General features: G+C 32.3%; 2 protein-coding genes across 2 annotated transcripts in view; one reads left to right on the forward strand and one right to left on the reverse strand.

The window, feature by feature from the left end:
- The window catches only part of LOC133190446 (charged multivesicular body protein 5-like), a 445,151-nt gene that overhangs the window by 26,388 nt on the left and 391,266 nt on the right, over window positions 1–27,497 (reverse strand). The window lies entirely within an intron of this gene.
- LOC133190440 (ankyrin repeat and fibronectin type-III domain-containing protein 1-like) overlaps window positions 18,685–27,497 on the forward strand; it is a 78,396-nt gene continuing 69,583 nt past the window's right edge. Inside the window, exons 1-2 of the mRNA XM_061326082.1 lie at window positions 18,685–18,851; window positions 26,027–26,164. Of these exons, the coding sequence (XP_061182066.1) occupies window positions 18,712–18,851; window positions 26,027–26,164 (278 nt within the window). The 5' untranslated portion in view covers window positions 18,685–18,711. The remainder of the gene's footprint in view (window positions 18,852–26,026; window positions 26,165–27,497) is intronic.

Here is a 27,497-nt window from a genome sequence, read left to right on the forward strand (position 1 = left end):
GTTTTGAATTTTTGGTAAGTTTTGTTCAATTTGATAAGTAAGCAGAATATTTTTACCTCAGTAAGGTGATTTATTAATGTAGGTATGGTTTGAATGATGTGTTTGTTTTTGAAATTCTGATGTTTGGTATTGATACAGTGAAGTATTTGCACTATCCATGCTATCAAAATACAATACAATGTACTCCATGCTTCCACTATCAATAAGGAAGTGAAGTGCTTGTTGAGAATTTGTAAGTCAGACATGTATTTGCAAAGTACTTGTTATTTTAACATATCTTGGTAAAAGGAAAGAGCCCTTACATTTGTCACTTCTTATCTTTAAGTAATTGAAGCCTAAAAAATTCCAGAAGTCTTTTTTTGAGCCTGTTATGACCTTGGATGTTTTCATGGTCATTCCAGTCCAGAGTAGAGGATAGGAAGTCTGTTTGAACAGACGAAGGTAAGACGAATAGAATCATATCTTGTGGTTTAGGCAAGTTCTGCAATAGGAATTTGTTCTTTTGAAAAAGTTAGGAACAATATATTTATAGCTTAATTTCTTTTCATCTTTGTACATTTGATAAAATCTAAAGATCTAAAGTGCAGTTGCACTTGCAATATATTTGCTCAAGTTCAAGTGAACTCTAAAATAAATGTGAATTTTATATGACAGGCTTGTAAAGAATAAGTTGAAGGAATAGTTGTCCATAGACAACCATAGACAATTTTTTTAATTACTGCATAATTTTTCATGTTCTTTTTGCACCATATAGGTATAAAAAAATCATAAGTAGATGAAATTTGTTAAAATGAAGGTATTCACTGACAGATTGTTCTTTTGAGTTTTTTTGAGAAATGCCCATCTAAGAGAACAAGAAACTAATAAATGATATTCCAAATGAATATTTTATGCCAGCCCATATTAGTTTCCATTATGTAACAGTCAATTTGAAAGATAATTTTAGTGATTTCATTGCTTGATGGATCAATATGAAACCTGCATGAATGGTAAGATATTTCATACATTGTGTTTTTCAGAAGTATAATAATTATAAATCATTGTTTTCTGATCAAGTGTCAAGGGGGAAAAAGTCCGTGATCTCAGTGGTTGATGAAGCAGTACATAATGGGAATATTTTAATGGGTATATCTATTTATAGTCTAATTCAGCACAGTCGCCCATTGGCAATACTAGTCTTAATTAAGGTACCTGGACATCTTTTACCTCCTCACAATTTGCTGTTGCAGTCTCACATCATGAAATATTCATGTGAGATTTAATTAACTACAAGTATTACTGTATCATGTCAATTACCAATACCTTGTAGTAGATTCAGGTGAAGAAGGTTTCTTTCTCTCTCTCTCTTAATATGGGTGACAGCATTTATATATTTTAGCACCTGCTGGTCTGTACCTGAGAATCTTTCTTCCAATACGAGAAACTGGAGATTGACTGTAATTGACTAAATTGAGTCTTCAATTGCTTGGGCTGTTGCATTTAATGGAGTTGAGGTGTTGGAGAATGGCTCTGATTAGGTTGTAGATCAACATTACTGACTGAAAGATGACCATGTAGTGTGTGTAACCAAGACCCTTGAATTGTGTATTCTGTCAGTGAACAGTGTATTGCTGAGTGAATTATAGCAGAGTATTGGAAAAACTCGGAACATTTACATGACAAGGATTTTTTATCAGGTACTTTCTTGCAATTTGAAAATTTTGTACTTTTTTCTTCACTACTGAAAAAAAATGGTTATAATGTATATTAAGTTATGTAGACACTTAGAGGGGTAATATGGATGTATGTGGGGTCCATAAACAAATGCATATTGGGCGAGGCATAATGTCTATACATAATGAATTTATCTTGTCAATGATTTTTCAACAAACTTTTAGCAAAACAAACTTTTCGGTAGCCATCCTTTACATTGTGATGTTGTCTGATGCACATGTGATATCAGTTATTAGACTCCTTCCGAGGTCAAGAGTGAACAGTGTATGGATTGACTAAATTGACTTTCATAAAATACCACTTGAGTTGAGCATCAAAAGACATGAAATTTAATTTTTAAAGATAATTTTGACCTATGACATGTTTAATTTGGTTTTGTATTAGTTCATATCCAAAAAATACTGTTGGAAAAAAATAAAATAAAATAAAAAAATAAAAGAATTTTCCTACCTTCCTACCCTATTTTTTTCAGGCTGGTAGCAGGAAACAAGACTATTATTTTTTTTTACCTTTTCATACATACATGCTATAAAAACATAGCTTCGCTTTCTTCATTTTATTCATGTTTGGATGCTAGGATGCCGTTATCTGATTATTTTCAACATTTTCTTTACACTCGCGGTAATTGTAATTTAAAAGTTTGACCAAATAAATGAATTTCTGTAATTTATAAATATGAACCAAATACCATTATTTTAGTCTCCGTATCACGATACTTATCATGCAATAAAGAATCATAATATACTGTTTTACTGATAAAATTGTGCATCCTTAGTAGTTCATGGGGAGGGGGGATATAGTTTTGATATCTTCTCAGCAGGTCACGTGCAGGGGGCATATTAACAATAATATGTTGGATGCAGCATGGCATGCTTTTATACAGTATTCTTGACCAATAAGATTTTAACACAGGCAGGATAACTTTTATTATGTAATACAATAATTATATCTTTTCTGATCATATGCACAGAAAATCAAATGAAAAATAGTATATTTTAAAGTTAATTTTTCTTGATGAATATTAGCTTAAGAGCAGCATACATCTTTGTAGTTAGTAAACACACAACTATAAACATGGAAGATAATGTGTATTTAAGATAGTAAGCCTTCCAGAACTGATTCTTAAGCATGCAATGCACTCTTTTTACTGGAGAATAAACCATATTTTATAGAAATTACTAACAAAGAATTATTATCTTAAGTTCAGTGGCATGCCGTGATAATATGTCTAAAACCATCAGGAATTCCATCTTGACAAAGCAGTATGTACAAAAAATCTTTGAAAAATCTTCCCAAGAACAGCAAAGACAAGATTTGTCATATTATTATGGAAGCATACTCAGGTATTTGTTCAAATCATGACCCCTGGGGTTAGGGTGGGGGCCACAGTATGTGATTTAAGTGTTATATATATATATGTATATAGCAAACAATCTGCTGATAAAGAAAATATTGACTCGGGTGAGCATTGTGGCCCATTGGCCTCTTGTTGGCATTTGTTATATCATTAGTTTCAAGTTAATTAGCAATCATCTGAACCATTTCTTTTGAGAGACTGATATTTATGATGAGGGCCAGTTATTTTTTGATACTGTACCTATTGGGGCATGTATTGTGGCATTCATAATTGTGTGCAGGTTTCTTTGCTGTATATATCCCTGGAATTTAACTTGTCATTCTCTGACAGCATTCTACTGGGCAGCATTATACTTCAAACACAATGTATGAACTGGGCAGCATTATACTTCAAATGCAATGTATGAACGAAGATGATGTAAAAGGTTGGATATTTAACATGATGGATCAAAATTTTCTCTTGACATTTAGTATATTTTAGTCACTGATATTGCTCAGGAAAAAAAAAAAATTAAAATACATGTATTATTGGGACATCACTCATTCATACTTGGTATAAGTTAATTTTCCCACAATGTAATGGTAATAAAAATCATAGGAGGTGAGAAAAGTGTTTCTTGGAATGCTTTTTTGATGCAAATAAGTTGTATCCTAAACCATAGTGTTCTATTGAAATTAACCAAAGAATGAATTACTGTAAAAGTATGATACATTGCAGGGGTTTTAATTTCACTATGTTTGCGATCAAAGAATTTTTTGCAAACATTATCCATAGTGAATATTTTTGACATATCAATGCAGTATTCATATATTAAATACAATATACCTTTAAAAAAACTAGTTTTCCATGATAGTAGTAAAATAGTTAAACAATTAATAATCATTTGGAAACACCTGGTTTAAACAACGGATGTATAAAGTTAGTTTCTTAAAATATTAAATATAAAGTGAATTGAATTGAATTGAAAAAAAAATATAGTTCACCAACTTTCTTTGTATCTATAAGGAATATTTTTTAAAATTACAAATATCTAATAATGAGAAATTGAGTGGCTTAAGAAATGAATTTAATTTTTGAATATTCATGAGGACATGAACTACGACGCTTCACGCCGGCATATTTCATGAAGCGCGGCAGCGCTTCATGATAAATATGCCGGCGTGAAGCATTGTAGTTCATGTACCTCATGAATTTTCAAAAATTGAATTCATTTCTTATATTTACATTATTTTTCTGATGATTTGCCACAAATAACGCCATTCAACTGTCATTTTTAAAAGCAAAACAGTTTGCACTATAGTTTTGACGTCAAGAGAGGTATTATGACGTAACAATGAGATATTCATGCCCATTCATGGTAGTTCATGAGAAAATGAACTGTATTCTATTTTGTAAAGAATCATAGGGGAAATTTATTGGAAATGTAAATATTGTAAATTAAAACAACTTGAAAAAATCATGATATATTGAATATGTGGAATTAACGATGTTTACAGTATTCTGTTAAATTATATAGGAGGCATTAGATTCTTGCAGAATTTCACTTTATTGTATGGCATCTTTTCTGATGACTCAGTCTCCTACCAAAATTGATTTTAGATTGCTCTGATACAACAAATGTTTTGTTTTATAACTATTCACAATAGTTCATGTCTGCTAGGAGATTGTGTTAAATTGTATTATTTTCTATAGTTCCCAGGTAAAAATGCATTATTGTGAATCTGACACTTGGGGTTTATTTCTGGAAAAAGATACAAGATTACATTTATTGAATTTTTTATTCCTGGATAGAATTGTGATAGCTGTTGACATTTTGTTATCTGCCAAAAAGTACAAATGAACTGCATTAGTTTCCAGTGGTCTTGCTTACAGCCAGATCTAGCAGTTTGTTAATTTACAGTGTGGTACACCTCTGGTAATCAAAAGTGTTTAAACATTTATTTTGATTCGCATTTATGTTTTCTTTGAATATTGATACTTATAATGACTTGAGGGTGTTTTTGGTTAGTAGCAGGTTTAGCCCGGGAAGGAGGAGATCTGAAATTAAGAGGTTTTGAAGTGCATAACCATATTTAGAATGGGTGGTTATAAGAAAAAGAAAGGTCCTGGTCAGGTCTGCGTTAAAATTAATTTGTAACGGAAAGAAATAGAATAAGTCATTTTTATAAAGTTCATATTACTTTTTTGTGTAGATTTTAAAGTAAAAGTGATAAACAGCATGTAGAAGCACTTGAGTTTGGAAGGAAATTGTAATGTTAAAGGTCTTTAAACTTGAACAAATGTTTTGTACACCTATGAAACCGTTAGTTTGGGAGATACAGGATTTTCACCGAACCTGGACTTAATTTTACAAAAGCCCTCAAATTTATGACGAAGGAAAAGATTTAGTATCAACAAGATAAAATCAGTTTAGCTGCATCCTGCATATCTCCGGCCTTAATCATTGGTATAATATTCAAAATCTCAGGTGTAAAACTAAAACTTTCACACAGTGTTATCAATTCTCAATAAAGAAAAGGTAGGAATATACTTTACTCTGTTTGGCTATTTCTACAAAATTGTGACATTTATAAAATTATTTTAAATTTTATAAAAAAAAAATAGATTTTTCCAGTATTCATTTTTAAGTATGCAGAAATATCTGGTGCATCACATTTTTTCTTGAGACTTTTTGCTCTTGGCATTTCAGATGTGAGTTTACAAGCAAGAGAAAGTCTAGAGTCTTCTTTTTTTTTTTTTTTTTTTTGTATTTTCCGTGTTTATACCATATATGTGTTTCCAGTGTATGATTTATCACAGTTGATGCATGATTTATACCATGTTTGGGTCATATATTATAAATGTTCCTCTGTACAGCTACAACAAGCAATTCTATGTCATAACTGAAGTGTAGTGTTCACAAGAAATGTAAGAACTGAGTGGTCTTGTACTTACTTGGTGTTGTAAAAGGAGAGAATTTGCTAGATAATGGTGTATGTATACCTGGCATTACAAATTTTGTACCCAGAATTGTTCTATGCTATCTCACAGAGCACATACCTTGATTTAAAAGTTAAAACAGTGAATGGTAGGAAGTTTTAATACACATTAAGTTATGCTCTCATTTTCCAAGGAGTCTGAATGCTGAAATGGATGTAGAAAAAGTTTTTTTTTAATAGAAAAAAGGAAGTGTATTTGTATGGGACAGAGTCAAAAATATCTTCTTAAGCCAAGTCATACAATTAAAAAAAATATGACAAATTAATGGTTTGATACTTTTGAGCAGAAGGTCACTTGTTTAAGACAAAAGCACCGAATCTGACATTCTGCCTTAATTGTATATTCCAGCTTGTGATGAAGATGTTCTTGGGACAATACATGTATTTTCTTTCACACAGTAACCAGAGTTTAGATGAAATAACACAGATTTTTAATTTCTAATCTTCATGATTTAACATTAATTAAAAGAATAAAAGTTCTGAAGGATGGTTAAGGGCCAGGTGTGGATTCAGATGGAGGCGCTCCCAGCATGTGCCCCCTCTGAATCCAACAAAATGTAGTTTTCACTGTTATACATAGATGTAATAAAAGTAAAATTACAGTTATTTGTATGTTAAAATAATATTATATTAACATTAAAATTTCTGATTCTCATTAGACTTTGCCCCAGGCCCTCCACCAGACACTGTCCTTTAATTAGCCCTGGGGACCTTGCCGTCTAATAATGTCCCCTCCAACCCGAAATCCTGGATCATTTAAATACTTCATAAAACCTAAAGATAATGGAATTCTACTAACTGTCCATGGGAGAAAAAAATCCTTTAAAAAAAATTTTGGGCAGCTGTGTTATCCTGAAATATTGTGGAAAAGAGGAAGGAAAGTGCAGTGGATCAGATAAGGATTCAAACATGTGCCCCTAAACTCCTAAAGATTCTCCACTAAATTATTATGAACCAGCCTGACTGCCATATGAATATTGATATATTGCTAATTTTGTATTAACTATTATTTTAATATACAGTTAACATGAAAGAAAGCTCTCCTGTTTCTTTGCGTCAATGTTTTCTACTCTGTATATATATGCATGGTAATTGTCTTTAATGTCTGCGGCTAATCAATTATTGAAAGTGAATTTGCTGTGGATTTTGTTAATAAAACAACAAAGATGAAACAGCTGTTTGTCACCTTGTCTTCTCGCTCTGACGTGATGGAAAAGTAATTGCTTTTGGTTTTTTTCATTATCACATGGTCCATTTCTCTTTATCAATAGAAATAGAAGATGGTATTGTATTTGACGTGATGTCTTTGAAGAGCCAAAATCCCTTATCAGGACATTAAATGGTTTAACAGTCATTTAAAATTGAATAGGAAACTTTGAAATTGTTTTGCAAGACGGATTATTGACATATTCAAAGCCCCCTGATTTTATGTGGTATTTTCAATTTTTTTTATTGATAAAGCTCTATAAAGCTGATCTCTTTATGAAATGTTTATTTGTAGGTTTTCTAATGCACGTAATCTCTTCACATGTGTCAGGGTTCTTGTTGATATTTGTACCAGTTTTTACGATGTCTCTTTTCATTACTGGTGAATATAAAACAAAATAAACAGTACTTCAAAGTGTGCATGTGGCCAATTGGAGCTAGTGTGGTTATAGTTGTAGGCGAGAAGTCAACTTTCAGGGGGTTCTTTCATCAATTGTATTTATTGGAAATAAATGGAATTTAATTATGATGTTAAGAATGATGAATACAATGTATATACAAAACAAGTCTGCCTTTCATGTACTGCAGTCATATTTACTCTCAGTTTACATTGATTCAGAAAATAAAATGAAACAGATTTAATGGCAAGCATTTAGTAGGATTTACTGCCATTTAATGTGAAATTATATGCTGATTATCTTGTATTGTATGAGTGTAATTAATGAAATATGATCTACATTTAAATATTTATAATAAGCCTTCACTCGAAAAATTGGACTTTGTCAGGTAAATATGCAAGGGGTTCATTGCATGCACATAATAGTGCAGTCTGTTTATGGACAATTCATGATTGTCAGTTAACTTGAGTAAACAAGTTCTTCAGTATACAAGAAGTAAAAGTAAATTTTCACTCTTGTATTTGACTTTGTGGGATTTATGTCTGACCATATTATTTTTTTTAATACTTATAATAATGATGGGAGAAAATGAACTATTCAGTTTGAAAGTGGAAGATTCACAAAATACTTACTTGATAAATCCCTTTTCAGAATCAGAGAATTTTATTTTATGTCAGATATTTAAAGCAACAAACACAAGCTCTGTACAGCTTTTTTAAGTCAATGTCTCTAAGGGCTGGTACACATGGTAAGACTTGCCTTATAAGTCATGGAACTTAAGTTCTAGACAAAGCTTGTGTACACCCTTAATACAGGTTTTTTCGAGTCATTCAAGTCTGACTTACAAATAGATCACTGCTCAATTTCTTAATACAAGACTTAGCTGACGTTTTCTTCCTAGCCATTAAAAAGCATTCACAGTGTCAATTTAATTTACCAAATTTGTATTTTTACCAAACCATACAGGTGGGTAGATTGAAATGTACACAGAGTTAAATGAATGCATCCACAAATGCCTCTGTTCAACCTCTTCCTCTTTTGAAGAAGTGTGAATGCATTGTTTGATAAAATTATTATTATAACACCCTAGTAATATTGTCTTCTATTTTAATGACTGAATGCACTGTTTAGGGCTGAAAAGCACATGGAATTTATGGAAATGTTTATAATCTTTTAAAGTCTTGCCTTAAAAGTAGCGTGTGGACATGACAGCCGTATGGCCAGCAAAACGTAAGGTTTTAGATTTATAAGGCAAGCCGTACTGTGTGTAAGGCTCTAAATGTTGATAAGTTGTGTATTTTACAGTTTCATGAGATTAAATTAGGAAACCTGCATTCTAATGGATGATCCCGGGGGTGGGGTGGGGGGTGGTGGTGATTTTTTTTTTTTTTATATATCTTTTATGTAGTATGTTACATATCTGTATGCTACATGTATATATATTCCTAACTTTATATCTTATAGGGTTAACAATTGGATTCTGAACTTTGATTAATTGCTGTACATGTATTAATGTTGGATGAATTTCACTAAAAATTTTATAATTGATATGAAAACTTTTCATATTTACCTTTTTTCAGTGTTGTGAATGCATGGGGCTTATGCTGGGCTTATAACACTACTGAAAACCATCATCATCATTCCTATACTTTTAATTTATAATATCAGAATGTATGATATATATATTGTAAATTTATTTCCTAAAAGAATTTTAAGATCTTTTTAAAATGCTCTCAAATATGATCAAAGGACACATTTTTGCCGTGAATCCCACCAATTCAAGTGATAGATGTAAAAGGGTGAGATCAGGATTTACACTAAGTGAAATTTCTTTTATTGGAAAGTTCAAGATGGGAATGTAGAAGGCATTAAACAGTAATTTTCATACATTCAAGCAATTTTCTAATGGTGAGATATTTATCTTTGTTATAAAGAGGTACCGGTACAAATGCAGAAATATTTTCTATGATTTTATAAGGCACATTGTGAGGAAATTGAACTTGTGATTTTGTTCTCTTTAGAAACTGTGTAAAATAAAATTTTTGAATTCTTTTTCATCTAAGACGTACATTAAAGGTAGACAGTGTATAGTGCTGCTACTTGGATTTTTACCATTGTTTCATGTAGTTTATTTCCTGCAGTTGTGTTTAGTCAGACGGTTATGGTAATACAGGTATGATTTTTCAAATAACATGTGGCATAATGGCATCTCTTTGGTACATTTGAAGCCATTAGTCTAACTAAATAGCATTGATTAGGTCTTCTTTTCCTGCTTCATTAGCATCTAACGTGGAGTATGACAAGGTTTTAATGGAATAGCAGGGATAACATAAGTGAATGTAAAAATTTGATGTGCTGGCTGGAATTATAATTTCAGGAGCTCTTACTTTCAGGTAGATCTAAACAAATCAAGTTCCTACAGGACCAGATTGTCCATTAAAAAAAAGGCCAAGGAGATTTACTTCAAATGGTTTGCACTTGAGTTGAGATATTTTTAAATGTTCTTTGGACAGACACAGTATTAATAGGAAGGATTTTCCGTAATCCTTTAGTAAAGTTGAAATGTCTGTCTCAAAAATGTTGACACTTTCTCTTTATGTGACCAGTTCTTATATCATCTCAGATGGCTCCTTGTTGGTATAGAGAAATCATTTGTGTACACTTTTCATGTGTCATGTATTTTATAATGGCTTTTCGTATAATCTGCTTACAACATTTATGGAGTGGGGACACAGGAGTATTAGTCATTTCTTTTTAATATTATGACATTGTGAAAGTAAAAGTGTGGACTTCTTTTTTTTTTGAAGATTTAAAAAAAAAAAGTTTTGTGTGAAGTACAAAAGATTTTTTGATTTTGATAGCTAGACTTATATCTAAGGTTGCGATCTTGACAAATGATTATCTATACAGGTAAAAAGTGGGTAATTTACTCCTGTACTAAAGACATTTAAACATCTGAATGTGCAGTAAGTTCTATTTAGATTGGAAGAATTTTCTTTTCATCGGTGGAAGGCCACAAATGACAAGGGTACAAACATTTAAAAGGGTTTGTAACACTTTGGCAAGGGCCTCTAATGCATAAAGTGACTGCACAAGGTGTTTATCTTGTACCTTAATTCGTTTTTTAACAATGGAACCAGTACAATGTCACGGCACACCATGAAGAAAAATGAAATCCCAATTATGTTGAACAAAAACAATGAACGTTTGTATGCCACACGACAAATATCATTAACCCATTCCTTGTGAAAGTTCCAACAGGAATGCAAAGCCTTTATTATAACAATCGACATTATTGCGTGTAAAATTTCTTTAAATTTGTTCTTTGCGTATTTGAATGTGCATTTGACAAGTCACCGAGAACTCGCGTTGAGATATTTACAGATTCGAAATATAAGTTTGATATTAAAAACTGTTCTTTGTGCAAGACACAGTAGTTTTTACTAGGGATTAATAAAGTTTTATTGAGTTTATTTGGACATTTAAATGGGGAATAGCTGAAAGGGAGCATTTACAGTGGCCGTATTACAGAACTCTGGTCTTTTTGATGCTCAGATATATGTGTCTTCTACCTATCAATCTTCACTTATTCAGGGGAATTTTATTGCATTAATCATGTGTTTTGGAATTTACTAATTAAGGACACATCCAAGGACTTTAATCTTTCTATATATGTTGGTAAGTGGGTACACTGTTTCTTAATATAGAAAACCCTTGTTCAATATATTTTAAGGAATTGTGAATTCAGTACATTGTTTTTGCTTATATCTTTTTTATGCAAGATTTGACCTTGTTGATAAAGTAGAAGCTAGAAAGCAAAGAATAATGTTCTTTTCTCTCTTTCTTTCAAAATTAGCACCAACATTTATTGAAGAGAAAAATAAAAAGTTCTTGTTGTTACATATCTTTATAGAATATCTTGTAAGGTCTTTTTTTGTATTCCATTAGAATATGGTTTTGCTAAAATGTTACAATGATCTAAAAAAGAAACTAAAGAGTGGATCAATTGTTGATTTTTCATTTCTTTCTCACATATTAATGAGCTGAGGAAATGGCAACTTTTTCTTCTCTGGCTCATGTTATCTTAAAAATAAAATAATGTTTTTCATATAAACTAGATCCTTCAAGTTAGGTTTTTTTTATTATTCAAGGAAAATGTTTAACTACAAAAAACCTACAATTTATTTCTATAAAACTACAATTTATTTTTAAGTCCGCTGTGCTAAGTAAAGAGGTGTAAAATTCCCTTATGGTCAGATCAGAAATATAACAAATATGAGTGTTTTTCTTGAGATATCTTTTTTGACTATTAATTAATATCCCCAGTAGGTATTTCAGGTCATTTACAGCTACACCAACATGATTGTATCATATAGCTTGATCAATGATAATACTAATAGAATGGAGTAGTTCAACTTCAGTATTTCATTAATTTATCAAATTTGTGACATATTGAAGAGGAATTAGGTAATGGAGACAGAAAAAAAAATAATTTAATTTAAATTGGTAATATAGGCAAAACACATACATTGCTCACATCATATTTAGTTGTTTAATGTCAGTTTGAAGGGTAACTATTAAATACTTTCCCCATCCAATACAGAATAAATGTGATAAATGTTTTAGTTATATATTTATTGAGTTTGGAAAGAGATTCTTGAATTCATTAGCGTTCTTGCATTGTTGATTTTCTTGCCTGAATGGACTTGCTCCTTAAAATAATAGTGGAAAGGGAATTTCTGTGATAAATATTATAAATCAATATGCTAATGTTTTTTTTTTGTTTTGTTTTTGTTTTGTTTTGTTTTGTTTTCAGCCAGTTGTTTATATCTTATAGAGAAATTATGATAAAAATGTCTAAAATTCTTATTTGCAACTCTATACCAAAGTTTGCTAATTGAACTAAATGTTGTATTCCAAGTATTTTTAAGGTGGGTGGGGATGTCAATATATATATATTGATAGAGATAACAAAATGATGTTGACTAATTTAGAGGATTCAGAATTGCACAGATGGATGTATGCATTGGGAACAATTTTATCATGACACTTGAATAGCTTCATTGTTATTTCCTCGAGTTACATCTTATGACCGTTTCTTTGATAGCTTACTAGTTGAAGATTTCCTACTTGTTTTGAGTGTATTTAATACATAAGTATATTTGAACCATGAACTTTACAGGTTGATTCTTGTGCTACAAGAAAATTGATATTTCCTGTGTCTAAATAATGATGTTGGTTTTTATTATATCGGAGCATTGACAGAAATTCATTTTAAAATAACAGCCAGGTTTTCAAAATTTGAATGTCTCTTTTATTTACCAGTATATAATTAATAGTAAGTTAAGTATTTGGGACCTATTTATAAAAAATAATATAATCGTAAAAGCAGATTTTATGATCATGGTATATTGGATTTTAAAATTGCACCAAAACATTTGAAGAAGGCAGTAAATTTCTATCAATATTGAATCAAAGATTATTTGAACAGCAGGAAAAAGTGCTACTAAAATTCTGACACACAGAAATAAAATGTATCTATTCATAGAGTCGCAGTGTGGCAAGTGCAGGCCAGTCTGTCTTTAAGAAAGGGTCTTATTTACCACTTTATGGAAATTTAAACCTGAAAATCACACCAGAATTAAAAATTTGAACAAATAATAGAATATTTACACAAGTTTGCTTTTCTATGACTTGTTTTCTGTTGCATAGTTTAGTGAACTTTTCTAGCTTTGATATAAGTAAATAAAAGGTAACAGTTTATGAAAGGAGATTGTACGACCCTGGAAAAACTCAACATGATAAAAACAAACACAAGACTTATTTACAGAAGAATTCCTCCATAGAGATCAATAAATGGGTATCAAATGCCACAGTAATTACAAAGAAAATTAAAAGGGAAACTCCTGGCATTGTTTCTACATTTGATGTTGTCTGGGAGTGGGAAATGGCTCCGAGGGTTCATCTGTGAATTTAGGTGCGTATTTGTGCAAATGCCTGACAAAGAAGCTATCTATCTGTGTGCATAGAGTTTTGATTGGCTTTATTTCCACTTATTGAGTTTAAACAAAACCTGTAAGTAGTTGTTTATACAGTGTGAAACATACAATTTAATGTCATATCAACAGAACAACATTCAACAGATGTATTGTTTTTGTTTTCGAAATGTTGGGGCAGAAAAAAGAAATTTGACACTGCTGGTTGGAATTATAAAATGTACTCCTGAAAAAGAATGGAAATACACGGAGAATAAATGTATACTCAATAATATGGGGGGGGGGGGGGGTTGCACAGTCTGTGTATTGTATAATCCAGCTTAGGGGTGAAGACCTTTAATATCCTATATTTCCTGGATGTATATACAATTGTAACGAAAATTTGTATGTGTTGGGGAAAAAGGGGTGGGGGGATGGGGGGCACAAAGATACCTTCTGCTTTCAAAACAGAGGACAGACCCTTTTTGCTCATTGAAATGCAGACTTTTTAAAGGTTCCATTCAAAGTAAACCAGATGTTTTCTGACAAAGAAAGATGTCTACCCTTTTCCAAGTTATATCACTACAATAATGTAATGTTGAATTCATTTCTAACCCACTGTACATATCATTGCATCATTGACTTTTACCTTTGGGATATGACCTTGAGACAATTAACACACATTTGGGTCAAGGACCACAATATACTTGAAGTTATAACCCATTTCAATCAAGGGTTAAAAGACTTTTAACATGATTTTGTGACAGACGGATGGACGAACAGACAGACAAGCATGCCAAAACCAGTAATTCTCCTCCTAGAGGAGATATAATTATGAATAAAAAGACCCAATCCACTTGAAAAGCTTGTGTGAAGTGCATGGGCTGGTATGTGAATGTGGCCTTGATCATTGCTAATAGTAAAATTATAGCTGTCTTTCACATTATAAACTTCAAAGATCAAAGATTCTTTAACATGTTTAACACTACAAATTTACTGATATTTCATAGGCATTTAAAAAGTCAAATTGATTATACCTTAAGTTAAATTTTTGTAGCACTCATTGAAGATTGGTAATCTTGAATTAATTCTTGAATATGGTTTATAATTTATGTTGCGCATTAAATAATCTGTGTTGGTTAATGGAAGTATAACCCTTGATCTGTCTCATTCAGAATGGATAATGGTTTAGAATTAATAATTTTAATAAGTTCTTTAGTATTTGTGCATATTAGGTGTGAATGTGCTCGTTGCTGGTGTAATGGCTCATTATAGGTTTTACTTTGTGAATTCAAAACATTCATTGTGGACAAGAGGAAATTACCGGTAAACGGTTAGTATTGCAGAGATCAAATTATTGTGTAGTTTGAGGAATGCATTGTTTATAGTAAAACATGAGGAGATATCTATGAAGTAAGCTTGGTGAAATTTCATTTCTTGTATTTTTGCAGATGAATAGACATGCTCAGCATTAAAATCGTGAACATTAGTATCAAATACCATGGATATGCCAAAGTGAGTTGGTAGTCCCAACCACTTTTTCTTTGTCATTTCTTGTATTTTTTACCCCAGTATCTTGAATCCTCGGATATCTCATCAGTTTTTTTTTTCCATTTTGAAATTCATGGCCCCAAGTGCATAAATTCTTTTATTCAAGGCATCTCCCCCCCCCCCCCCCCCCCCTATACATTTTGCAAACTTAGTACATGGTTATGATTAGCAATTAGGCTTAAATTGTGAAATTTATGGCCCTTGGGTCGGGTTTCTAGTGTTAGGGTGGGCGCTATTGATCATGAGGTGAAAATTAATGCATGTACGTTAATTCTTTGAAAATCTTCTTTGCTCCTGGGTACTAAGCAGACAAACTTAGTACAGGCGGTCATGATGAGCATGGATGTGTCTTCCAAAATAGTGATATTCATGGCCCCTTGGTCAGGGTTTCTGATGTTAGGGGTGGGGCTCTATTGATCATAGTATGAAAATGAATTAATACCTTGAAATTCTTTTTCTCAGCTCTTTGGTACAAAGCAGACATGCTTTGTACATGATTATGATGAGCACATGTGCCTCCTCTTAAACTGTGAAATTAAACTGTGAATTTAATGGCCCCTGAGTCAGGGGCTCTGGTGTTAGGACAGGGCCTTTTTCATCATATAGTAAAAAACATTAATTCTTTCAAAGTCTTCTCTGCTACTGGGCATCTAGCAGGCAAACCAGTCTTTGTTATAATGAGCAAGAGTACTTTCACTAGATTTGTGAAATTCATGCCCCTGGGTCAGGAGTACTTGCACAAGGGCAGAGCTCTATTGATAATGTAGGGAATTTTTTTTAGAGAAATTATTCCCATCTAATGACTTACCCATGATAATTAATCACTGCATAATGAAAATGATAGGTACGAGGGCCGTTCAAAAAATATGCAGACTTGTTGCACAGAAAAAATATTTGATGAAATAATTAGGAAAAAAGTCACACATAAGATAAAAGAATCTTTACTGATATGGTCTTCAAATTCCATATCAAAATGTGGCAAATTGACATGAATTTTGGGTGATTTAACAGGACATATCATGAAGTCACAGTGCAGTAAAATCTTCGACATCACTGGCATTATTAAATGTGAGCTTTCATTTTCTCAACATTTTCCCTCACAATTTGATAATGTACAGTTTGGGCTACCTTATCTACTCAGCATAAACATCCCTTTACCAAGTTTAAAATCTATCAAACTAGAATAATACATGTATATTTTTTTTGGTTTAAACCCCAAAACTGCGTATTTTTCTGAAATATTGTGTTGGTTACTGTCAATCACGTTCTTATCAGTCCAGATAATGTTTTCGTCGATGATATTCTTCCCGTCCCCTCCTGGATTGCCTTTTACTGAGGTCTTAACTGTCAAAAATTCCTCTTTGCTATTTGTAGATTAATGACTGGAATACCCTGGTTTACTACATATTTCATTCAAGCATATTTTGGGTCTATCTTGGCATTTTCTTGAGCATTACACATATTTTGATAAAGTGTGCTGCTCCGTCAATTCATGAGATGTCATTTTTGCAGTTGTTTTTATAGGAATCGCATCGGAGAAAAATCACTATATTTCTGTTTGTACTTCAAATTTTACTTAAGAAATCTAAATACGTAATAATAGAACAATAAAAAAGATACCTTTGAGAAAATTGTTAAATGAAATCGCAAATGTACTTTACCATCACTGATTTCAAAAGAGCAATAATTTTAGAAGAAATTAATTCAAGTTCAAAAATTTTACCAAAATTTTATTGGGATCTGTAAGAAAAATATTTCTGTGAAATTTCATTACTATTTGACGTCCGTAAGAGTAAATAATAGCAGAGTGCGCATAATTTTTGAACGTCCCTTGTATATTGAATAAAAGAATCATATAAAAACTTTAAGTATATAATACAAGTATATTTATAGTTTTTAATGGTCAAGTAGACTTGTAAATAAGAAGTAAATAAACATTACTATAGTCAAAAGTACTTTATATTTAAATTTGTACAATAAATATTACTAAAAGAGCAGGACTTGATGATTGAAGGCTGGAGCTTATGTGGAAGCAGAGTTGTATCTTACTCAGGTGACCATTAAGGCCCTTGGGCCTCTTGTAGTAAGAAAATATAGCAAAATATAATGCAGTAATGCAACTTGCAGTGCACTTTATCTTAAAATTCATTTTTTTTTACTCTTAATCATCTAAGAACAAGCTTATTGAAATAGATCCCTCATTAGTTAGTAAAATACATGTTACACGAATTAAGAGTTCTCAATATAGCAAAGTTTTAGGTGGGGTTAGTTGTGTCAAGAGAAACTCATGATATTTAGTGACCATCAAGGCCCACTGGCCTTTAGTTCAGTTGAATTATGATTTTCATGGCATTGATATTTTGATAAGAGCTTATAGATCCCAAATATGACTCAAAAGGCAAGAAAAGCCATATTTGTACTTTAATATATTTGGTAGTTTATTAATACATTGTTGCAACTGAAAACATCAAGGAGATCTAATCTACCTCAACACTTGACACATAAATATGAAAATAATTTTGATTCCTAATCCTGGAAGATAAAAGAAATTGTACAGAAATTTATCTGTCTGGAAATTGCATTGTCTGATTAAATTTTTCATAAATGAGACAGGGTACACACTTTCAACCTGTTTGAATATTTACAGTGATGGGTGGGTCACTGATCATAAAGGGGAGATAAACAGCTTTATGATTCTGTGTAATGTGTTTGTGTCATCCTTCAGGGCCAACTCTTTAGATTACTCGTCAGGGCAGTAAATTTCCATATTGATCCCATAATAAGCCAATTTGATAACCAGGTGACAAAAAATAAATTTTATACTGTATTTTGAGAATAACATGAAGAGAGACCCTTTTTCTTGGTGTTCAATAAAACAGAATCAATATATACTGAGTAAATATATTTTTCTTTATCCAAGATTGACACCAGCTGGAATTACTCTAGCAACACAATGAAGAGAAATGAAGGATTTACAATGAGCCTTTTGTATTTACTGACTTGAAAAAATTTCGGGCAAGAAATCATTAATTATCTATTAAGTGGATAAGAACTCAAACAAGGATGTAAAATATCAATATTTTTGGAGCAAGCAAGAGAAGATTTTTCAGTATTATTGCCTTCTTGACCTACACTGAAGGATTTTATAAATTATTGTGCATAACCATTGAAAATGGGTATCTGCAGAAAATTTATTTCCCTCAAATACAGGACAGTTCAATTTGAGCTGATTAAAAATAATTTTGCAGGTTCAATATATTTAATATTATTGTACATATATGCTCATGAATTATTTTGACCCAGTAAAGCTTAAAACTTTGTCTTAAATGTATGAATTAAATCTTCCAACAAATATATATGTACAATGAATTATTTTGACCCAGTAAAGACTTTGTCTTAAATGTATGAATCAGATCTTCCAACAAATAACAAATATTCATATTTGTACATTGACCTTGGTTTTGGGAGGAAAATTTGAACATATAGTGATTTGATTATTTTTGTAGCTCTTATACTCACTAGATGGATAGACCATGTCTGCCGCCTGTAGCAGGGCAAGTAGTCACACCCCCCTTGTGACCCGGGCCATGCCCCCTACCCTTCTGCCAAGCCAGACATTTGATGCTGTGCCAGAGAACTATGACATTGATAGTGAACTGCCAGAGGCCAATGGGTATATTATGCAATTTTTTGACTTTTACAGTATTACTTGTTTTTGTAAATATAGCAGTAGCATTCAAGAGCATGTCTTATTACATTTTCAACAGTAAAATACTGTAACTAATTTATTGAATAAAAGTGATATTCTGACACAGTGTGAAAAGATATCAAAAATGGTATTCTCACAGTGAGAGAATATCAGAAGTGCGGCAAATCTCTCGATTTTCCTTCCCTTCTTGAAGAGTGTTTTAAAAAAAATCCCTGGCCGGTTATAAGATAGAGAGAATAAATGAACCATCCTGACAGAGACTATATCTGCCAAAGTTTCTCCAAATATGTTGTTAAAAATCCATGTTTACAACTTTTTCAATCTCTCAATCGCTTAGCTATGACGTCTCCACCACTCAACTATGACGTCATAGCCTATGACACTGTGTTATGAAAAGACGGGGGCAAAGGGAAGATCAAAGAAAATGTATTAAACAGAAAATTCAATGTTTTGTAGATGAATATAGAATTTATTTCACTCGTGAGACAGGAATTTTTCATATTTTCACTCGTGCTTCGCACTCATGAAAATATAAAAAAAATCTGTCCCACTCGTGAAATAAATTCCATATTCATCAACAAAACATTGAATATCCTCTATATATATTTCTGCACTAAAACCCATGCCGTATTATAAAATCAGTAAAAACATGTTTATCTTTTTTTCCAAATTGTCAAATGTGCATATGATAATCTTACAGAGAATAACTTTAATATGATAAAAAAAATTCAGTTACTGGGGACACATGCCTTTTTTAGGAGAGAGCAGTGTAATTTTTGTTGTTATTCATGATTTATTGCCCTGTACAAGTAAAAATTCAACTATAAATAAACATGTAGTCAATATATATAGGGCACTTTTCACTATAATTATGATACAAGAAAGATAACTTTTTTCATCAGAAGCAGCAGGAAAACTACTGGAAAATCTGTATGGTTTGCAAGGTAGTGTAATTTAGATGGGTTCACACTTACGGGAGATAACTTTGGAAGTCTTGGAAGATTTTTAACTAACATTTCATTCATATTCACATACATCTGGAACTATAAAGTGGAAATGGCTGGTAATAAATGAGGCTTATTAAGTCAATATATCTTGCTTGGAATGGGCTATATCCGGAAAAAAAAAAAAAAAAAAAAAAAAAAAAATCTGCTAAATTTTATTTCTTTAAACATATTTAAGCTTATATTGCACATGCATTCTATGTAGTATGTGTTTTTGGTCTAGCAGATTTATGCTTTTAGATATCCAATGCTTGCAGGTTTATGAGTCTTATTTTGGTATTTTGGTATTTATACCCATTTAGTGATACCTGTGATATTGTCAGAATCTATTCAGGAGATGTTGTACCAGGTACATTGTAGATGAAATCACTATTTCAGCTCTTCTCATCTAATCACCTTTTTATTAGCTCACCTGAGCTGAAAGCTCAAGTGAGCTTTTCTGATCACATTTTGTCCGGCGTCCGTCTGTCTGTCTGTCAGTCTGTCTGTAAACTTTTCACATTTTCGACTTCTTCTCAAGAACCACTGGGCCAATTTCAACCAAACTTGCCACAAAGTATCCTAGGGCTGTGCGGTGCACCGAAAATTTCGGTGCACCGCGGTTCATACTGTTCAATTCGGTGCACCGATCCAGAATTCTGGAATTCGGTTCGGTTCAAAATTTACATAACACGTATAAACAAAAATGGCCGCCAATTGGAGATCGGAAGTGTTTGTTTTCATGATTTTAATACTTTTTATAATGATTGTGCCAGGTTGAAGTCATCTAGTAAATAGCCCGACAGGCTAGTGAAAAGGTAGCAGGTATTTTCCAAGTTTTGCTTTTAAAGCCCAAATCAATGAAAAAATCAAAGAAGTATGGTTCTCTTGTTCATAAATCTCATCTATCTAATTCTTTTAGCATATCTACATTATTTATTTCTAAAGACCATGAAAAAGATCGTCTTTATTTTACTAATCCGAATTTCCTCCATCCCGATTTTATGGAAAATACATGAAGGTATCACATTAATTGATTAAATTATTTCCAACTACTCAACTGGTTAACTGAAGAGTAAATATTTACAAGGGTTATTAAAATATATTAACATTGTATTTGATAATTTGAATTAAAAAATAAATCACTAGCTTTCACTTCATTTTGAAAGAGGAAGTCCAGTGATCAGAAAAAAAATGTATACTACTATGTTAGAAGGTATCCAAAACATGATTGTTCATTCTATTATATTCTGCATTAAATAATTTCACTGATTTTTTATTTATTATTAATGACTCAGAAGAAAATGCAAAAATAGAAATAAGCAGAAGAAAAATGAAAAGAAGAGCAATTCATTATGAAATGTAAATGGAATAAAATAATACAACAGAAGTTTCAAATTTTATTATGTTTTTGGGCTAGTAGAAATTTTACTTTTGCCAGTAAAAATATCAAATACACTAGCCCCACTTGTAGTGTCTCAGAAAAGTTTTTATGAGAACTGAAGTAAAGGAGTTTAATCAGTTTATAAAGCAGATATTATTATTTTTCATTAATGATGAGAAATATTTGGTCTGTTTAAGGTTAAATCGAACCGAATCGAAAAAACTGAACCGTATCATTCTGAACCGAAACCGAACCGAATCGATTGAACCCTGAATCGTCCCAGCCCTAAAGTATCCTTGGGTAAAGGGGATTCAAGTTTGTTCAAATGAAGGGCCACGCCCTTTTTCAAGGGGAGATAATTAGGAATTACTAAAAAAATAATGGCATCATTTAAAAATCTTCTTCTCAAGAACCATAGGGCCAGGAAAGATGAAACTCATGTGGAAGCATCCTTAGGTAGTGTACATTCAAGTTTGTTCAAATCATGACCCCCGGGGGTAGGGCGGGGCTGCAATGGAGGATCAAAGTTTTACATAGAAATATATAGGAAAAATCTTTAAAAATCTTCTTCTCAAGAACAGCAAAGCCATGATGAGTCATATTTATATGGAAGCATCCTCAGGTAGTGTAGATTCAAGTTTGTTCAAATCATGACCCCCAGGGGTAGGGTGGGGCCACAATGGAGGATCAAAGTTTTACATAGAAATATATAGGAAAAATCTTTAAAAATCTTCTTCTCAAGAACAGCAAAGCCATGATGAGTCACATTTATATGGAAGCATCCTCAGGTAGTATAGATTCAAGTTTGTTCAAATCATGACCCCCGGGGGTAGGGCGGGGCCACAATGGAGGATCAAAGTTTTACATAGAAATATATAGGAAAAATCTTTAAAAATCTTCTCAAGAACAGCAAAGCCATGATGAGTCATATTTATATGGAAGCATCCTCAGGTAGTGTAGATTCAAGTTTGTTCAAATCATGACCCCCGGGGGTAGGGCGGGGCCACAATGGAGGATCAAAGTTTTACATAGAAATATATAGGAAAAATCTTTAAAAATCTTCTTCTCAAGAACAGCAAAGCCATGATGAGTCATATTTATATGGAAGCATCCTCAGGTAGTGTAGATTCAAATTTGTTCAAATCATGACCCCCGGGGGTAGGTCGGGGCCACAATGGTGGATCAAAGTTTTACATTGAAATATTTAGGAAAAATCTTTAAAAATCTTCTTCTCAAGAACAGCAAAGCCATGATGAGTCATATTTATATGGAAGCATCCTCAGGTAGTGTAGATTCAAGTTTGTTCAAACCATGACCCCAGGGGGTAGGGTGGGGCCACAATGGAGGATCAAAGTTTTACATAGAAATATATAGGAAAAATCTTTAAAAATCTTCTTCTCAAGAACAGCAAGTCATGATGAGTCATATTTATATGGAAGCATCCTCAGGTAGTATAGATTCAAGTTTGTTCAAACCATGACCCCCGGGGGTAGGGCGGAGCCACAATGGAGGATCAAAGTTTTACATAGAAATATAAAGGAAAATATCTTCTTCTGAACAACAGAAAAGCTATGTTTAGTCATATTGATATGGAAGCATCCTCAGGTAGTGTAGATTTCATTTTGTTCAAATGATGACCCCCAGGGGTAGGATGGGGCCCAATGGGGGATGGAAAGTTTTACATAAGAACATATAGAAAAAATATTTCTTCTCAAGAACAGAAAAGCTATGTTTAGTCATATTGATACAGTGCAGGAAACTAATTTTGTTACAGCATCGATGCTGATTTGAATGCTTCCTTTGCTTGCTGATTTGAATGCTTCCTTTGCTTGCTGATTTAATGCTAGTAATCCTTATCCTGATGCTGTTTTATAATTAGGTCAATGCTACCGGAAGTAGCATCATGCTACCGGAAGTAGATAATGAATTTCAGCATTGCCGTTTAAAGCAATAAAAGTGCCTTTTACAATTATTTGATCATAATATCTCACTATATATCAATAATGTGAATACTTTAACCAATATTCTTTCTTTCTTTTTTAATTTTTTACTGAATTAAAACTCATTGATTTTCTGATGCTAGTAGGATAATGCTGATTTTATGTAGGTCAATGCTGGTTTTATCCTTTGCTTGCTGATGCTGATCCTGGTAATGCTGTTTTTTAAATGCTGATGCTGATGCTAGCTCGATCCTGATGCTACTAATGCTTATGCTGATGCTGGTTTATGTAACAAAATTAGTTCCCTGCACTGTATGGAAGCATCCTCAGGTAGTGTAGATTCAAGTTTGTTCAAATGATGACCCCTGGGATAGGGAGGAGCCACAATGAGGGATCAAATTTTTACAAAGGAATATATGGGAATTTTTTTTAAAAAATCTTCTCAAGTACAACAAAGCCATTTGTTATATTGACATGGAAGCATCATCAGGTAGTTTAAAATTCAAGCCTCCCCCCCCCCACCCCCCGGTCTTATCAATACTGAACTGATTGTGCTTTTGCCTAGCCAATGTGCTCAGGTGAGCGATGTGGCCCATGGGCCTCTTGTTTTTAGATGCCCCTCAAATCAATGTGAAATAATTTTTTAGCTCTTAATTCTGATTGGAGACCAGAAGAGATAATCCAATAGTAAAGTGTCAATTTGTCAGTTGTCTCTCTGTCTAAATGTCTGTTTATCTGTCTGTTCATTATTTTTCAAAATTTTACCTCCTCTTCAGTTTTGTATTTTGATTTCAATTAAACCTGGTGCACAAGTAGAACACCAAGAAATATAATTTCTTTTTTATCAGTTTTTGATTTGATTAATGATTTTGCCATGATTACTAAAAATAGACATTTTTTTTTTTTAAATTCAAAATGATACTCTTCCTCACTGCTATTTCTGCAGATTTATATACAGTAAACATTAGTTATATGGAAATCACATGGACCTCTAATTTTGCTTCTTTATGACTGAAATTCTTTACGTCTACATATGGAACGTAGTGCAAGGTCATCTACGAGATCCGTAAAAGTGTTCATATAACCAAGATTTCCTTTTAAGCAAGTTCTCTATGAACAAGTTTAACAAGTTTTACTGTAGTTGGACACATTCAGCTTCAGTGGCAAAGGAGGATAGCATGTATTAATATGCAAAGAGAGATAATTCCAGAGAAATCTATAACTTCAAGCTCTAGAGGAAAGCATTAAATGATTAAAAAAAATTTCCAAGTCTAAGGACAGTAACTTCTTGAAAATGGATCAATAAGGATAAAGCCTAAACTTGACCTATAAGTCACCAATAGAAAGAGACATACCAAAAATGAGCTCATAATCTATAAGCATTAAATGGCAATAAAAAGTTCAGAAAACTAAATGTGAAGAATGATGGAATGACAAATCTATATATGCTCTGACCATTTCATGGTGAGAGCATATCATTAACAATATTTTCTCAAGTTTATTCTTCACAGTGTAGATCTTTTAGTTAATCATTTTTTGTAAATGTTGGGAATTTAACTAATGTTCAATCTCCCAAAGACATCACAGAGAGATTTAAAGTAAGGATTACATACGCTTCTTATAGTATACATTTATTAACTAGGTTCTTGAGCAACATGCGCATTGTCGGACATGCGAACCAAAGTGTTTGACTGAGGCCATCAGGCCAATTAAGGCTACAGTTTGGTTTGAGGATGTTTTGTTATACCTTTAAATTTCATATAATTTAAAAATTTCTGATAAGAACTGAATGTAGCACATATTGTAGGAAGTCTTAAATAATTGAGAAAAAGAAAGTTAAAAATAAATTAATTTTAAACTTAGTATGTTTGAAAACAATGGTTTTAGTGAAGCTTAGCTTGAATTGTATCATGTTCATGAAGTTATCATATTGGCTGAGTGAGTGATGATCGAATTTTTTGGAAAGCGAGAAGTAATTGGCATTATCTTGTTGACATTATTGGCCAGAATTTACAATGGCAAACATTTGGATAGGTCTTTGTTTTGCAGTCATTCAATGAGAGTTAAAATGATTTATGCAGCTTAGCTATAAAGATAGATTCAGCAGTTCTTGAGAGACATTGTTGGAGCAGAAACTCGGAATTTTCAATAGACCAATAAAGCACGTATTCCTACTTGTGTGATTCATTTTTCCCATTCTTACGTCATTGTAAGAAATGAAGTATTCTGTTTCTCCTTTATATTCATCAGCCAAGCCTGTAAATAAAATGAGTATCAGTTCTTTTTGTGATAGAACACTGTATTGTTTTTCTTCCTAACTCATCAAATTATTTCAAGTAATTTTTATGCCCCTCTTGCACCTGTCGATGGTTGGTTGGTAGGTCAGTTGGTAGACCAAGTGTTGTCCTCTCAATATCTTAAGAACCCTTTACTTGACAGACATCAAATTTGGTACACTGGTTTTGTCTAAGCATAAGATGACTTCTGTTGATTTTGTGGTCACAAGGTCATTGGTCAAGGGTTAAACAACATAGACTCTAGATATAGGGAGATATTGTCAGCTCAGTATCTTGAGAACCATTTGCTTTACAGACATCAAATTTGGTACATTGGTACCCTGTAAGAAATAAATTACCTCTACTGATATTTAGGTCTGATAAAGATCAAATTTAGTAATATGTTTGCCCCTGACTAGTAGATGACCAATTGTTTTCACCCTCATTACAGACAAACTGAGTTTGAGATAACAAAGTTTGACTGTATTTCTCAAAGTTCCTCTTCGTTTCAGTTATTCTTGATCTTTAATATTAAACTTTAAAACTTGATATTTAGGTATGAGGATGGGGAAGAAGCTGAACCGGAACTGTACTGCTTTGAGGACTTCATTTCATATAACCTACAGCCACCTCAACCTGCTGCCCTGGAGAGGACTGTTAGTGTGAATCCTGAAAGTTACAGCTCATTGTCAAGGTCAGAAAACTGAAATTGCTGCTCAACTTATTTTATGCTCACTAATTTATGATGCAGGGTATACTGTGGAGATTTTAGCTAGGATAATTTTTTGATTTGTTTACTATACCTTCTGATGGGGATAAGTGTTTGCATTATTCAAACAAATTGATCATTATTATATAATTTCATATAATGGTATTATGATAGATATTCAACATTTAATATTTCGGCCCCAGAAAAAAAATTCTGTGGGGTGGGGTTTGGGGTAGGGTGGTTCAAAATAGGTTAAATAACCAAAGAGGTTGTTATCAACTTATATTTTTCTACTTTTTGCAGAAATTTTAGTTCTATACATTAAATAAAAGAAATAAAAGGATTAAAGGAATTATTGTATGTAATGATGAAAAGAAAATCTCACAACCAGCTGATGATACATCAGTTATCCTTAATGGCAGCAAGGAATCTCTTTAAGAAACGATGAAAGCATTTTTTCTTAAATGTCAGGACTAAGAGAAAATTTTTCCAAAAACCAATACGGTATGGATTGGATAAAAAAAATATAGTTAGGATATCCTTTCCAGAGATTTTAATCTGAACTGGTAGACAGATTTACTTTACTTGGAATTAATTTTGATGTAGAGCTATGAACTATGTCTAAACTGAATTATCAGCCAAAGTTTGGTAGAATAAAACCAATCTTGTCTCAATTGGAGAAAAGACACTTAATACCGATTGGAAAAATTACTATCATCAAAACTTGTCAAAAATACTTGTATGGTAATACAGTGTACCAAATCTTGTATTTAATAAAGAGTTTGGTTTGTCTGTATTTTCTGTGATAATTCCACAGAAATCATGACAAACACTGGTTTCTGAGAAAGTGAATGGTAGAATTATAATCTTTAATGAAGCAAGCATGCTTTCATGATCACAAGTATAGTGCCTTTTCTTTATGACTTAACTGGTACACTGATTTGGCAAAGCATTTTCTCAATAATTGATAATTTACAGATCACAGACCTGATTAACAAATTTGTAAGAATTCACTTTTTGGATTTGAAAAGCAAGGGGAGAAATCATTATTGTCTCCATAGTTTCTATTCTTCATTATACCTTCTGAAGTGAGGAAGATCCATATTGATTTTCATAGCTGGTAACATGATATCCCATTATTACTAATTACCTTCCAAATGAGTGTCTTCCTTAACCTTTCTTCCGAGTCACGTGGGTTTTTACCTGCACCTGGATACTGTGTGTCACGTCAGACTCTTTCATTATTTTACTAAGTGAAATTTATATTTCTTTAAGACCATTATAAGATACTGGTAATATATCAATATATGTACTTCCT

This window comes from Saccostrea echinata, unplaced genomic scaffold, assembly GCF_033153115.1.
Source record: "Saccostrea echinata isolate AGI-Se365-2 ecotype Australia unplaced genomic scaffold, CSIRO_AGI_Sech_v1 ptg000022l, whole genome shotgun sequence".
NCBI lineage: Eukaryota > Metazoa > Mollusca > Bivalvia > Ostreida > Ostreidae > Saccostrea > Saccostrea echinata.